Here is a 16,348-nt window from a genome sequence, read left to right as displayed (position 1 = left end):
GTAAATAAGAAGGTATCATTAAAGGCACATTCAGCTGCTATTTGGTTGATCTAGGTTATAATTTTTGGTCCAATAAAGTTTGAAAATTATTATTTATTTTTTCCTTAAGAAGGAGACTCTTCAAAGTGGCTTGCACATTAAAAAGAGGGCTGAAGAGATGTCCAAATTCTGTCAAAGCCAGCTGGAGAAGGTGCTCATAATTTTTATCCATCCCAGTACCCAGTGTGGGGAGGTGCTCTCTCCTGTGGTGAAGTCGTATGTGGTAGCCCCCCTTTCACCCTGTTCTGATTGTGATGGCCCTAATGGATTAACCTAAGCCATGTTTGCTTCAGAGTTGGCATTTTGTACCATTCGCTCACTTCTGTGTATTTACTGCAAAGAGATGTCAAGAATTCTGAATCTCAAGATCATCAGCTATTAATGTAAGACGACCTACTGGAGACCAAACCACTTATGTCTAAGTGGAGATTAGCAGATATACAACTGATCACATGTTACCACATACGCCCATTTATTTTAATGTTCTTATAATTTTTTTATAACCAAATTCATGATTTAATTTTAAAAGCATCCAAATTATACACCAAATAAAAATTAAATTTTAGACTGTAAAGAAAGTTAAAATGTTGACCTTTATGCCATATACTGAGACATTAATCTACATTTTTTGAACAGATTTTATTATTAAAAAATGGAAGCACAATTGAACAAAATATATAAATAAATTTCACATACTATCACCATTAACTCGTTAGCTTAGCACTAAAAGCTGCATCAAACTGATATATTTTACCAACCAACCATGAAATAAGAAAAGTCACTACATAGTTGAGAATCAATTGAAAACATTTTATATTTATGAGACTATGTTCCTTCTGAATTCTGATGTACCAATAATCAATTGTAATTACTTTGTTTTTAAAAACACTAAACATTTTAGTGAATTTTATAGGAACTACTTTTTCATGTAACAAAAATAATAATATGATGCTACACATAAACTTCCTAAAAAAATATTTTGGTCAGAAGTATTAAATGTCTCCTCACGACCTAACCTAGAACGCAATCTTTTCCCCAGATACATTACATGAAAGTTTGGGCAACAAAACTTTGAAAAACGAAATGAAAACAGTTCTTTGCAGAGAGTGCTACGGACTTGGGAGAAAAAGCCAGTCAGCATAAATCAAATTCAAAACCTAGTCTACCAAATTTGATGACCCTGTTGGAATCTTTATACTATTTTCTCTAAAAATGACTGCTTTAAATTTGCTCTTACTTAATAGTAAGAACTAATATTGGATTTAAGCAGCTATCTCCATTGACATTGCAACTAGACTTACAAATTGTAAATACTCTTGAAAGTTTTAAGAATTAGTATTTTGATTGTGTATTGAGTGTGGTAAAGCATAGTGATCAGACATTTAATAGAGCCATAAAACAAATTCTTTATATTTCCACGAACATAAAGAAAACAAATGAAGCACCATTTTAGGAGAAATGCAAGGTCTATATCAGTTAGAAAAAAACGAGTTCTACAGCCTGTTACACCAGGTGACTGACTCATAAAAGAAATAGGGAAGTTGATAATAGCAGTTACTGCAGCAATAAAAACATGATAAAAGGCTCTGACAGTATGGAACCTTGGAAGCCGTGCCAAACACAAAATCTAGTTCGTCGGGACTGGCAGTATCCTGCTGTCTTTAGTAAGGTCTTTGGGGTTTCTGACAACTTCTGGTTCATCTCTTTAAGCTGAAGCGATCTATCAAAATGCCTTAGTTTCCAAGAGCAATCAAAATCATTTGAACTTTAAACATTTTAAGAAAAGAAAACTACAGTAGCGTTTGCAGAGCAATTACTCCTTGATTCAGTCAAAATGGTAGAATCTGCTGTAGTATCATTTTGCACTTAGACACATGTTTTTGAAGTTATCTACATGTTTTTGAAGTTATCAGCCCATATGAACTTATTCAGTTATGTTTGCTAATTTTAAATACAATAATCCTAGCCAGTGATTTGATGACAGTTTTCGTTTCTTTCTATAAGATGAAAATTCAGAGAGAAAAATTTTGGATCCTGATGATTCTTTCAAGTATTTGCTCAAATTAAGGAGCCTGTAAGATAATATTTAATAAGGTCCTAACCCTGATCAACTCTCTAGGCTCTTAACCTTATTACTATATTAGACATCAGTGCCCCCATCCATGCCAAAGCATTAGGGCTTTGAAATAACTCCTACTAGGTAACACAAGTTTTGGCCAGTTTCTGTACCTCTTCTTGGAATCCTTCACTGAAATGGAACTAAAAGAAGAAACTTCACATGCAGAACAGCATTATTTTTTCCCCATAAACATTACAAGAACTATTTCCATCTCGGAAATCAGTGATTTCTTCCAACGCTTTCTAAATGGAAATCATTGTTCTGTAGAGCAGATTGCTAGACACAGGGACTGACACAAGGAAGATTAAATAAGCCAAGTGTAAACAACCAGCAGGCAAGGTGAGCCCTTCTTTTTCATATGGCCCTACAGGATCCTATCCGCCTACCTGCGTGGCTGGCAAATAGCACAACTGTGCCTTTGAACACACACACACACACACATACACACACACACACACACACACAAACACAATGTCAACAGTGATGCTTGGAAAGGCTTATGCAGTTATGCTTGACTTTTAATATTATAAATGTTTTCTTTAGTTTAGTTTAGTTTAGATTGGATACTAATCAATTCTTACCAAAAATAATACACTTCCTTTAACTTTTACATCTAAAACTATGTTATAATGCCTATTTCTATTTTTCCCATTCAAATTATGAACTCGTTAAGCACACACAAATACACGTGCACACACATACACACACACCTATTTCCTCAAGGTAAAATAAAATGTAGTTTTTTTCAATCAAGGAGTAGTTAAAATGATTCTTAGCATTTTTATCTTAAAAAAAAGCTTGTCATTGCACTATGTTCAAAAGCTTTGGCCATTGTACAGCAGGGAGTTTATCTGATCAAAATTTAAAGAATATCAGGGTTGGAAGGAACTGTATAGTTAATGTTATTAAACTACACCCCAATACTTGGATCTGAATGGTAATATCCCTGCCAAGTGGTCACTGTTTGCATGGTCTGGGACCTCTAGTAAAAAGGAAAATAAAAGATACTCTCTGAACACAGACTATTACTAATAAGACATTTATTAATAGTATTATTACAATTGTTTCTAAAATCCATTATTATTTCAATGGTGAAGAGGTAAATGCCAGACTAACCTCAGTCAGATGGTTATTACAGTTAGGTTGACAGTAAATTACAAGAAACATCCACTGACTACAATCCTACTATAGACCACATCATACATTAAAACACAATGGAGAGGCTGCATGAATTGGCAATATTTTATATCATTTAAAGAAAATCATTGAAAACCTAAAAATCATGCTTGTACATAGCTGCAGATACTAGAAAAATCTTTCATTTTAAAAGTTAATGCTGTACCATCCTTTTAAAAAATCTATCATCCATCAGATGCAGATGTGTATTGTTTATATCAAGTGATATCTGTGCTTAAATATAATTTAAGACAGTTAAATATAAATTCATGTCTACTTTCATATAAAAATATATATAAAAATATAGTATTTAAAGGAGGTTGATATTCATACTAAGGAACTGATCAATCAAAATAGTTTTATTTTTTGTATGGCAATGAAATTGAGGTATTTGGACATTTGGTAATTTCAGTCATGTATTGAATTGACCCGCTCAGCTTTTTTTCCCGAAAGAAAAATAATCCTCTAAAAGCAGTGTGACTGTGAGATGTAATCTCATGACAAAACATTTGTAAAATAAATGAATTTATTATTTTGAACTTAAAATATGGAAGAGAAACTTCTCAATGCTAGAATTATTTATGTTTTATAAGTATGCCACAGTTCAATAAAAAATTTTATGCCTACTCTAAATTTGGATTAGATACAGTGGCTCCAGAAAGTCAAAATACAGTTACTAGTAACCTAGTAGTATTTGTGGATATACACAAATGCTTTATGGAAATAAACGCCTATGTACTTGAGAATGCCTAATCCTTTGAAAAATATTTACATAAAATGTAGCAGTGCTCTTAAGTTACATAGGGCACTGACAGCAAATAAAAGCTTTCTTAAGTAATGAAACACAATAAAGTAATACATGAGGAACTATATTTTGTTCCTTACTTTAAAATTACGTATTTAATCCATTTAGATTGCAATTACCCATCCAAGTCCACAGACAGGATAGGAGGGAATGTTCATGAAAAGTACAAAGAGTACAAAGTTAAATATATCAGTGTTTCAACTGTAAAATATCACACTGCCTATCTTTCTCATAGAATCTCTTTGAATTCCCTCGTGACCACTCCTGTTCTTTTCTTTTCAATCATAAAATTTTAAAAGTATAGGAAGAAATGTTTTTCATAAGCATTAGATTCACACAGGCTAAGCCATCATAAACACCCTGTTTTCTCCTGGTAAAGGACACAAGAGCAATCCTTGCTTGCAAGTGGAATGTAATTGCTTTTCCCCTCGTCTGTATTAAGATACCCATAGAGAAGATAACACAATACTCAACAGCATTATCATCTTTTTTCCACGTAATTCAAATGTCTACATTTCTCTTTATTATCACAATACAATACCTGGCATCACAACACAATACCTGGCACACTGTGGTTCTAGTTTATGATTATAGTTCAAATAAACTTTTTCTAGCTCTATCTTTCCCCTTGAAAACAACAGATTTTCAAGTGCATATCTTAACTTCATAAGGCTGTAGGAAAAGTGTTATTATTACTTTTTTTAGCACTGTGTACATTGGAGTGAATGCGTGTGCTGGTGTGCATGAGCATGTGCGGTAAATCCAAAATACAATGAGTTGCACAGGATTTGGTTCCTAGCCCAGCATCCAGATGAGTGGCTTGTCTCCAACTCCAAACTCAGTCCTTCTCAGGGAGTCTACCCAGTTCTTTGACTCGCACACATCCTGCTGAGAAGGATTTCAGAGCAAACCTGATTAATTGGACCTTGGACGTGATACGGTGATTGAAAGTTTGTTACAGAGTCTTGTTGTCGTTTGCTTTGATTGCTGAAATATTTCCCAACAATATGATTTCTTGACGGTTTCATTTTGATAAAATGATATTCTGTGGACAACTTTGATTTCACTACCTGCAAATAAAGAACAAAAAAAAAAAAATAGTGAGACAAAAATGAAGGACATTTCAGCCCTGTGTAGAGCAATACACCTAACTCACAAGCTTGAACAGCATCTCTATTAGAAGGGGTTTTCCAAAGGACACAAATATGATTTACGCAACCAAGAACCAGAGTGACTTATCTGTCAAAAGGGACCAGGGTCAAAATTAGAATTTCTGCCATTTTTCTTCCTCAGAGCAGCTGTCCCAAATGCAACTAAGGAATAGTCTTAGATGGTTTCTCTACCACACTGCTCTGTGTGTGTGTGTATTTAGACTATATGTTAGATGCTAACATATAGAGAAGACACTGACATGTCTTTGCTAAGTTACTGATTCAAACACGGTACTCTGAACCTGTCATGGCACGCTTTTATAGAATGGCAACTAAAACTATTTTCAGAGAAAAGAAAAAATATTTTTCCATTGCACACCCATAAGCTGACACTGTTAGAATTAGTGGTTTCATTTTTCTGAGCACTTAGCATGTTGCGGAATCTGAAGGAGCAGCCTATGCTCTATTAAGCAAATAACTTTATATGTGTTTGTACATATGTAGACATATCTTTATCTTAAGTTTTTGAATAGGCAGTATTATAATCATTTATAAAGTATGAAAGGGTATATAATAAAAATTTTTCCTTCCATCTCTGTCCCCCACCTCCAGTCATTCAATTCCCCTCCCAGAAACAACATATATGACTAGTTTCTTTGTGATTCTATTGACAGACATTTTATGAATATCGGCACACACATATATAAACAAAGAGGACATATTTATTCTCTATTTGTACAGTTTACAAAAAGTTGCCTAGTGAAATCCTGTAATTGTTAGCTTTAATCATTGGGTTAATATAACTCAGGTAGTTAACACGAACCATCAGAGGGGATGAAGACAGAGATTAGGGGAGAGTTGGGAAGTAGGGAGGAGAGAAAACACTGGCAAAGATGTTTTGGGTGTCTTTAGAAACGAATGACAAATGATCAATTCTATCATATTAATGAAATTATAAGATTATTTTAGGTCAATATGGACACATAACTATTTATAATTGATGACTAATGAAAGCACCACTAACTCACATGGATTTTTTTAATTCTTTTGTGTGCTATATAATGATTTAAGTACATATTTTTTGATCCCATATAAGAGAACGCAATGAAAATAGTTCCAAAAATATAGAATATCTGAAAAAAATGACATGACATCTATTTTGAAGATAAGTATTTTTAGTCATGGTGCAAATGAGCATGAACCTTTTTAGAAGATTTATTTGAATGGAAATTCTGTAAAGATCTACACCACGTAGTTAACAGTAGGGATGTTTGAGTAGTGGAATTATAGGTGATTTAAAATGTATTCTTTGTAACTTTTGGTCTTGACTTTAATTTTAATACAGTGAATGTGTATTAATTTGCAATCATAAAAATGTTGAAGCCATCCCCATTTTGAAGGAAAAAATTTAATAACAATGTGTTTAAAAACCAATTTTACCCTGCTAACCCCAAAGAAATGAGTTGTTTTCTTACTGCTATGGGAGGTTTGACTTTTCATGATCAGGCCCTCAGATGAAGTGACTCTTAAGAAGTCTGGTGAAATCAGTGGGCTGGGGTAGGGAATCCCTATGGATCCTCACTTAGAGCTCAGTTTGCAGTTAACCACTGATTAATATTCCAGGTCCCAAGGCTGCAAGTTTCTATTACGTGCAGCTACTTCCACCTCTGTTTGGTTACCCTACAACTTTAAATATGAGAGGCTGGGGAGGGGTACCAATGTTTTCCTGAAGGTTCTGTCCATTTTGGAAGAGGTCTGTACTCACCAATAGCAAGAGTAGTAAATATTTTTAAGGAAGTTTATTTAAGGAAACACTTATGCATAAATATTACATTCAACCCTGAAAAAATATTATTCCTGTGTTCTGGAGCCAAAATAAGGTTAATTTTGTTTATATAATTTTATCTTCAGTTCTGGCTTTTGCAATTGCCTGATGATCTGCATGCTAATTACATGTAAAATAGATAAAGGTCCACCCCTATGCAAATGGTTATAGTTCTTTAAAAAAATTCTTTTAATGTTTTGTGTGACTTCAGGCTTGCATTTAACATTGCATTACAAATGTTGGATAATGCTAGTGTAGACACATAACAGTCTTGAATGTGATTCATAAAAGGAATACACAAAAATACATATTTCCAGTGTATCTGCTGACACATAGCTTCCACTTGGGAGTAGTGTCAATATTTTGCCAGATCACAACGGGAAGGTTAATAGTGTATTTCTATTTTTAAATCATTAAGGTGCTCTCTGAGAAAGGAAGACAGATGACGGAGTCTCCCCTGGTTTCTGAGGGCCAGCCTAATGCCTCCTACAGTGCCACCGCCCCCGTTAAGCTATTCAAGATTGACTCCTACACACCCATGCCAGGGATTGGCCTAACAACGCTTAATTCAGTTGGTTTTCTTTGAAAACTATTTTCCAGGAAATAATCAAAGATGGTAAGTTTTCCAATTCCCTTGTTAAGCCAGTATCACTCTGATACGAAATCCTGAAAGCTGACAAACCTATGGAGCAAGAATTTTTTCAATACTAATTTGTTAAAGTATATGTAAAAATCCTCCGCAATTGCTATGGTAAATTGAATCCAGGAGTCTTTAAAAAATCCAGCAGTATTAAGCATTATACCACTAGTAGATACAATTTATTTCAGGAATGCAAGCTTCAATATAGTGAAATATTTCATTATAAGAAATTACCAAAGAATTCTTTGTACTATATGATTATTTACTCTGAAAACCCAAAGGAATCTACTGAAAAATAATGAGATATTATAAGTTACTATTTAAAAATTGGATAGCTTTTCTATAATCTATCAGTAATTAATAGGAAATATATTAGAGAAAAGAGCCCATTGCAATGAAACAACTTCATTAAGTTCAACAATGATGCAGGTGAAGAATCCATCAAAAGTTTAATGAGACATAGAAGAAAGCATGAACAAATGGAAAGACATGCCATGTCAGATCCTCCCAAGTTAATTAAAGTGCTATTCCAATTGCAGTCACAGCAGGATTTGGGGGGAACATGACAAAGAAATTCTAAAATATGTCTTAAAGAATAAATCTAGGAAAATAACCAAGACCATTTGGGAAGGAAAAAAGGCAATGATGAGGGGCAACTTTCAACTTGTCACTATGAACTGAATATACCATCAACCTACCATAGACTCAATTTGTTGGCTGTATAAGCCAAGCATAAGCAGAATTCAATACTGAGATAGAAAGAACAGAAGTGTTCATACTGAAGATTAAGACGCACTTCATAAACTGCTACTGTTCCTTAAAAATGTTTATGGAGAAATAAGGTAGTTCTAAATAAAGCCCAATGTTGTATGAATCCCGTGATCACAAATGTTAACAGCCTAATGGTTTTAATTGCACGGAATTAAAATCAAGAGTGTATGTTTAAATGGACCTAACTATGTACCAGACTGTTATTAGAGCTTCCAGTGGAGAAGGGAGTGAGGACTGGGGGGTGTATGTAGTGCAAAGGTAGGAGTTTTTGTTTTTATTGTATATACTTATTTTTAGATTTTTAGAATTAGCAAGAATTCATGTAACCTTTTATAACTGAAAAGCAATAGAAGAGAAACAAAATGATGCCATATCTTATAAAATTAAAATTAAGTAATTTTTTCCATATAGTATCCATCTTTCATTCTTCAGAGTTCTCTGCGTTAGAAAACACATGGAGTAATTCAGATATGGTCCCTACCCTCAAGGGGGCTATATAAAGACACATGTCTGAGATACTTGAAGTAAGAACAAGAATGAAATGACTTCAAAGGCATTGTCTGAGACTAGCTCCCCAAGGTCAGGCACCATGTTGTTTCCATGTAATGAATAGTTCCTCAGTACGTTAAGAAGATTTAGTGCTAATTTATGACGGGCATGATAATCTGTTCACACGGCTATTATTTCTTTGAACTTATTTGTAAAATTCAATATCCAACATTGCTGTCAAACTGCTGTCTCCGAGTTTCAAAATATTATCTTATTTTACCTACTCTTATGGGCTCTGAAGCGGAGGAAAAGGAGTTAGATGTAATTTTAAGGCTTGGAAATGTTATGCAAGTGAAAGATGTTTGATACCTGTACAATAAAAAGCTAATTGCTTCTTTCCTTTGATCTCATGTGTGGAAATATGCCCATTTGGGTCCTTCCCAAAATCAGAGGACCATTTGGGATTATTAAAATCCAACTGAAGTGTCAACTGGAATGTGGCTTTGAAAGAGAGCTGTTGGTAATACAAATGTCAGGTTACCTCCAGGGACTAATAATAATAACAAACAAAATGAGTTATTAGAAAGATTTAGTGAAAGATTTAGGCCTTGAACCAGAGACAAAGACTCTAGATGTAGTAGTCACCTCAATCAGAGACAAATTCTAAAAGTTTGACTCTTCCAACCCTTCTCTAAATTTGGGTACATATGACTTGACCACTGAGAAAGAGACATGCCTACCTAGAAGGATAAGGAACTATCTCATACGATTAAGAATATACACATACACGATATGGCAAACTTTTACATTACTTTAAACATGAATGTCAAATGACAATTTTTTTGCCACTTTAAAATATTCCAAAGTAACTCCTTGTCTTTAGTTTTGCTTTTGTTTATTTTCTTTTTGTGAATTTGCTGTGGCAAATTATATTTAAAATTAGGAAGAAATAGTGAAGGACAATTGATCTCCGTAAAGTATGATAACCTGTTAGATCAGCACCGTTTTATAATCACAAGTGTAAGTATAATAATAAAAACTATTTTTCTCACAGCGCTATTCAAATTTAGATTAAGTTACATGTACAAATAGACTTTCAAGTAAAGATTACAGTGTTTCAAAACAATAATATATTTTGGGGCCGGCCCAGTGGAGCAGTGGTTAAGTTTGCACATTCCACTTCTCGGCGGCCCAGGGTTTGCTGGTTCGGATCCTGGGTGTGGACATGGCACCGCGCAGCAAGCCATGCTGTGGTAGGCGTCCCACGTATAAAGTAGAGGAAGCTGGGCATGGATGTTAGCTCAGGGCCGGTCTTCCTCAGCAAAAAGAGGAGGATTGGCAGTAGTTAGCTCAGGGCTAATCTTCCTCAAAAAAAAAAACCCATAATATATTTTTAATATATTAACAATAGAAACTTGGAGAGGAGTCATTTTGGAGCTCGAATCAAGTGCTGTAATGATAAGATATTATATGATACGTAGATGATCACGTTTTTTTCTGACTCAGTATAATAAGAATTGTAATTCTGTACTTTGGCGTGTAGAAGCAACTTTTACTTTTTCACAGGTGTCTTATATGCTAAGCAATCTACCAGTTTATGATTGTAGATCTTTCCACATGCCTACATAATTAAAGACTTGGGCACACAGACATTTCAGAAGGCAAACAAATAGCCACAATTCAACTTGACTGGTTTTGGCCGATGGCTATTGTGAGATTTCCCAAACGAACGAAAAACGGGTATAAATTATAAAACAAAACTAGCATTGCAACTTTTACTATTAAATGCATGTAACTTCAATACTCAGAATTGATTGCACATAAATATTCATCACAATGAGGGTATTGCCATTAATTGCTTCATCTGAAATAACTTTGAAAATTCAAAAAGCCGGTACAAAAAGGGAAAGCTTGGGGAGCTGGAAAAGAGTCAGGCAGATTACAAGCAAATACCTTTCCTAAACGGATCTCGACCTGAATAACACCCAGGGAACTTCTGATGTGGTTCCAGATCCGTAGAACAAAATAGAAAACAATTTGCGGTGGTGCGAGTGTTCCAAAATCTCTCTAGACCAGATTAGGCGGGGGGATGTTCTGATTACAAATGTGTTTCGTGATCAAGGGTGGGGTCTGAAGAGGAAGGAGGGTACTGGCTCTCCAAGGTTGGGAAACATCAGATTGACCAGGCAAAATGTGCTAATGTAGTCTTTTAAGAGAAATGTATGGGGCTGGCCCCGTGGCCGAGTGGTTAAGTTTGCGCACTCCGCTGCAGGCGGCCCAGTGTTTCGTTGGTTCGAATCCTGGGCGCGGACATGGCACTGCTCATCAAACCACACTGAAGCAGCGTCCCACATGCCACAACTAGAAGGACCCACAACGAAGAATATACAACTATGTACCGGAGGGCTTTGGGGAGAAAAAGGAAAAATAAAGTCTTAAAAAAAAAAAAAAGAGAAATGTATACTATTGAAGCACTTTTTATTTGGTCTAGTCATTCTGAGGCAGGACTTTCAATTCAAAATCCACTCACAAAATTTACGACCAGCTGGAAAAGTAGCCTAAGAATTCACAGAAATGGAATAAAAATAAAGCAACAAACAATAGCTAGAAGCCAGTCCTTACAATTCATAATTCCATTTCAGGAAATCCTGCAATTTTTACAGATAATACGAAATTCTTTCATCTACCCTCCCCCAAATATTTAATTATGGCCACATGAAATATGCTATGTTTTGATTGAAGGGAGTCCAACTTCTGAATGGGTCAAAGATGCTGAGGATTAGAGGGCAAGACTAAAGTTTTCTTTAGGAATGAGGGGTTTTTTTTTGTTTTCTGTTTTTGGTGTTTCCAGATTTGCAATGTCTCATATTCTCACCCTACCTCCAAACCTCCAACCCTTCTTATTCTGACAGCTGGGCCTTTTTAACTCCCGCCCCTAGACAGAGCTCAGTTCTTCGTTCCGTGAACATATTCTGCTCTGAGGTGTGGAGATTGATTTTAAGGAGCTACAGACCAATAGTTTGCCAATTTAATGTTAAACTGTGGGTTCTATGTTGCACTTCCATGCAGTTCCCCAGAGACTAACTCCCCTGTCTTTAAACTCAGTTTCCTAAGTGCTTGATTATTCATGTCACTGAATTCTTGATACTATTTGAATGACCTTCGTTAGTCTGATTGATTACAAACTAAGTTCCTACCCTGCTCTATTTCAATGTACATCTTGGGTCTTGGAATCTATTTTGACCTTAACTCACAGGTATTTGCTTCCATCTATCTCGCTTGAACTTAGAGGTTTCTTTTTTTAAGAATATGGCACTAAAATGTTACTTAGAAACAATTTGTGGGTACCAACACTTCCACCTGTTGGCTTCACTGTAGGGATGTGCTCCGCACTACTCTGGCCTTTTTAAAGGAGCTCTGCTATTAAGCATTCAATTTCTTGTCAGAAGAGGTCTCCAGAGGGCCAGCCCCATGGCTGAGTGGTTAAGTTCGCGCATTCTGCTTCAGCGGCCTGGGGTTCGCCGGTTTGGATCCCAGGCACGGACCTACACACTGCTTATCAGGCCATGCTGAGGTGGTGTCCCACATAGAACTAGAATGACTTACAACTAGGATACACAACTATGTGCTGGGGCTTTGGGGAGGAAAAAAAAAAAAGAAAAGGAAGAGCTCTCCAGCCTGCTGACAATGGTGGTGCGTGCCTGTCTGCTGCTATCCTAGGGGCTTTGGGAAGAAGTTTAGGGGTTCCATCCCTCAGGTGCCAAGTTTCATTTTCATCTTTCTAATTGCAGCCTCTAGATTGATTGCTCTTTACTATACTGTGTTTCTGAGTCCAGATGCTGCTGTTCAATTTTTAAAGAAATTATATGTATCTGTATAGGTTCTTGACTGTGTGGGGTGGGGGTGAGGGACCTGGGGCCCACTAATTTGCCTACAGACTTTGAACCAATTGTTTTCCGACCTGGGCCTCAGCCCTGCCTTCCTCAGCACTTGACTCCTTCAGCTCTGAGCCACAGAGGAGCCGAGGGGCAGGTGTGTTGCAGCTCTGACAGGTTTCTCCTCTCCAGGCACTTCGCGATGGTAACTTCCTGCCAAGGCGAAGTCAATTCTTAAAACGAATTTGGTTTCTTGTCTGTTAGGATTTATTTCTTATTCTGTCTTTTGGAGGGGGGGGGTGTTGAAGAGCTTTATGTCTTTAAAGTCCTTGTAGTGGAGTTTCAGGTGGAAGAGTAGATAAATGCTTGTGGTCAATCTGCCACATTAAACCTGGACTCTATGCATGATACAGACCTTATCCTCTGTGCTAGCTTCCCCAAAATGTGTTTATTGAGGTATTAATAGTTGTTACTAAAAAAGAAAAGTGGTTCTCTGGTCAAAATGTTTGGGAAAAACTGGGTAAAACCAAGCTAAAAAGTCTCTTGCTATCAGGGCTTTTGGGATTTTTGACATACTAATATCGTTTGAGAATCTTTAAAGTGGAGGGGTATGCAGTATTTCCCAAACCACAGAACCTGTTTTCATAAGACAAGAACATTAAAACATAAAGTAGGAAATGCTAATCAAGGCAGTTCAAAGTCCAATTCAACACTTAAAGATTGGTGCTAAGAAAACCCAGAAGTGAAGGATTACTGCAAAGAATGTGAAATAGTGATGGGCCAGCATCTCTTTCTTAGTGATATTGACATTTTAGGTTCCAGTATTGCTGAGGCTGGGATGCATAGCTTCCTCATTGGGTCACAATACTAGTTCAATGTAGAGTGATGGACTCTCTCTTTGTTCATTCTCCATTTGATTATCCTTCTTGAGCGAGAGACCCTGATGTAATTGGTATTACCACCATTCAACGTAGGGTGCTCTCTTTGGAACAGGATTTGATACGAAACCATCTCAGAAAAGGGTGTGCTTCCTTACAGCTAATGGATCCATTTTCACCAGGCACTGATCTCTGATCAACCAGTAGAGAAAACTAGAATTCGACTTGCAGATGATGGAATGAGCACTAATTATTTTACACAGAAAGGACTGCATGAAATCACTTTCTCAAAAAGGAAGTGTAGGAATGGTAGGCAGTGGAAGCTTCTGAAATTCCTCTTTAGTTACAGAGACACTGAAAAATTTTAAATGCTAACATTGGGTTTGAAGTATAGCAACATTATCCTGGTGGGGGCATGAAGGACAAATTAGAGTAGTTGAAAGTGAGGGTTCTCAGATGAAAATATTGAAATAGTCTAGGGCAAATAAATGATGGGGAAGAAGAGACCCTCCAGTCCACCTTGTTCATTTATCAGCACCCTACCAGCTATTTACAATGTCCTTGAGCTGATCCTGCCCCACATTATCAGGGGCCTGGCCGCAACTGTCCTACCCTCCAGTATTCTTGACATATCCCTTAGTATTGATTACTCCTTCTCTGCTGGTAAACACGCGAAAGTTGTTCCTCCTAGAAACTGCCCCTAGACTCCTTTTTTCTAAATGCAATATCTTTCCCCTTTTCTTATTTTCACTTGTTGAAAGGTTTTACCAGCCCCCTTTTCTCATTTCTCATACCTCTTCAGTCTATTGTAGTCTAATTCCTGTCCCCATTATTTTGCTGAAACTACTCTTAATATGGTCAGAAAGACTTTCCTCAATACCAAAATCAATGACTATTTAAAAATCCTTATCTTAATAGATCTATTTGTTACATTTGACAATGTTGACCCTGTTTTGATCTCTCCTTACAAATTTTCACTTTTTGGCTTTCCATGGTACCACATTCTACTCAAGTTTTCCTCTCAATTCAAATGCTCCTGTTTCTCCAAACTTTCCTTAAATATTGGTGTTTCCAAGAGTTCCTCAACTTTTCATACTCTACTCATTCTCTCTGGATGAGCTATTCTCATGGTTTCAACTATTACCTATTTTTGATGGCTTCCAACTGTTTATCTCCAGCCCCACCCTGTCCCTCAAGCTTCAGATTTGTATATCTAACTGCCTGTCAGAGATCTCCACCTGGATGTCCTACAGGCATCTCAAACACAACATGTTCAAAACTGAATTCATCATCTTTTCACTAAGCCGGAAGCTTCTCAGTTATTCTTTGTCTCAATTGCTGGTTCAGCTCTCTAATCCATCATCCAAGTTAGGAATCATCTTTGACTCTTCCTACTCCCTCATGCCACAGATAAGATCTGCCGCTACTATTTTTTTAAACAGGGCTTGTACTTGTCTGCTTCTCTCTTATGCTTGCTGTCTCTGTCCTGGTTTGGGTGAGCCTTTATCATCTCTCACCTGACTTCTGAGAGTCTCCCAACATCTCTCCCTGACTTAGTCCTCTTCGAATCTTCCCTCCTCACTGTTATCAGACTTACCTATTTGGAACAAAGACATGATCATCTCATTTCTCTCTAAAACCTTCTGTTGGCTCTCTAGCACCCACAGGATAAAGTCTAAGCTCTTCCCATGATCTGGCCCTAGCCTACTTTTCCCAGTCCTCTTTTATAATTGATGATCTACAGTATACAGAATTGCTTGTGATTTCCTGAGAACATCAGGCTATTTCAAAGCTACTTTGCTTCACATTGTCCCATGGGGTTGGAATGGCCTTCCTTCCGCCATCACCCTATTACTTTGACCAGGGCCTACTCATCCTTTAACAATCAGCTTGAGCAGTTTTCAAGGAGAGGCTCACTCAAACCTCAGATTGGGTTAGGTGCCCCTTCTTGGTGTTATTACAATATCCTATTCATATCTCTAACATGCCACTTAACATATTGTTTCATAATATGGGTTTTTATGCCTGACCCTCTGACTACAATGTCTTGAGAGCAGAGAGCGTATCTTACTTATTTTTGCTTCACTAGTGTTTAGCTCTAGAACCGCACTCACAAAACAAATGTTGGATGATTAAGTAAAAGAATAAACAAGGTTGAGGCAACTGGAACAGTGTACAGGGGAAAGACATGGGAGAATGTGTAGGGAGTGAGCAGGACTTGGTAACTTGCTGGTTGGAGGTTGTAAGGGGGCTTGATAAGGAGGGGTTGATGGGGGGCATCAATAAGGAGGAGTCAAGGATGACCCTAGCTTGTAAATGACAGTGCAATAAATTTAGCAATACTAGAGAAGAAAAAAGTTTAAAGGGAATATTAATTCTCTCTTTGGGAAGATGTTGAGTTTGAGATGCTTATGGGAATCCTACAAGATATTCTCCTAGCTCCTTTTATAGCAGTTAGTACAACGCTGATATAGACACTCAAAAAATTTATTGAATTAAAAATCGCTATTACAAAAAATAGTAATTGCCATTATTAAAATAGCCATACTGATAGCTAAATTCTGGGATCAGATATATATG

At 36.6% G+C, this 16,348-nt stretch overlaps 1 protein-coding gene across 6 annotated transcripts in view; it reads right to left on the bottom strand.

Moving 5' to 3' along the window:
* Nucleotides 1–3,181: 3,181 nt before the first annotated feature.
* CPED1 (cadherin like and PC-esterase domain containing 1) overlaps nt 3,182–16,348 on the bottom strand; it is a 272,369-nt gene continuing 259,202 nt past the window's right edge. For all 6 annotated transcript variants that reach the window (XM_070616405.1, XM_070616407.1, XM_070616409.1 and 3 more), the window contains one exon: nt 3,182–5,209. In XM_070616405.1, coding sequence (XP_070472506.1) covers nt 4,997–5,209 — 213 coding nt within the window. In that variant the 3' untranslated portion in view covers nt 3,182–4,996. The remainder of the gene's footprint in view (nt 5,210–16,348) is intronic.

This window comes from Equus przewalskii, chromosome 4 (assembly GCF_037783145.1).
Source record: "Equus przewalskii isolate Varuska chromosome 4, EquPr2, whole genome shotgun sequence".
NCBI classification, from domain to species: domain Eukaryota; kingdom Metazoa; phylum Chordata; class Mammalia; order Perissodactyla; family Equidae; genus Equus; species Equus przewalskii.
Note: the sequence above shows the minus strand (reverse complement) of the source record. Positions and strands in the feature narration are given on the sequence as shown.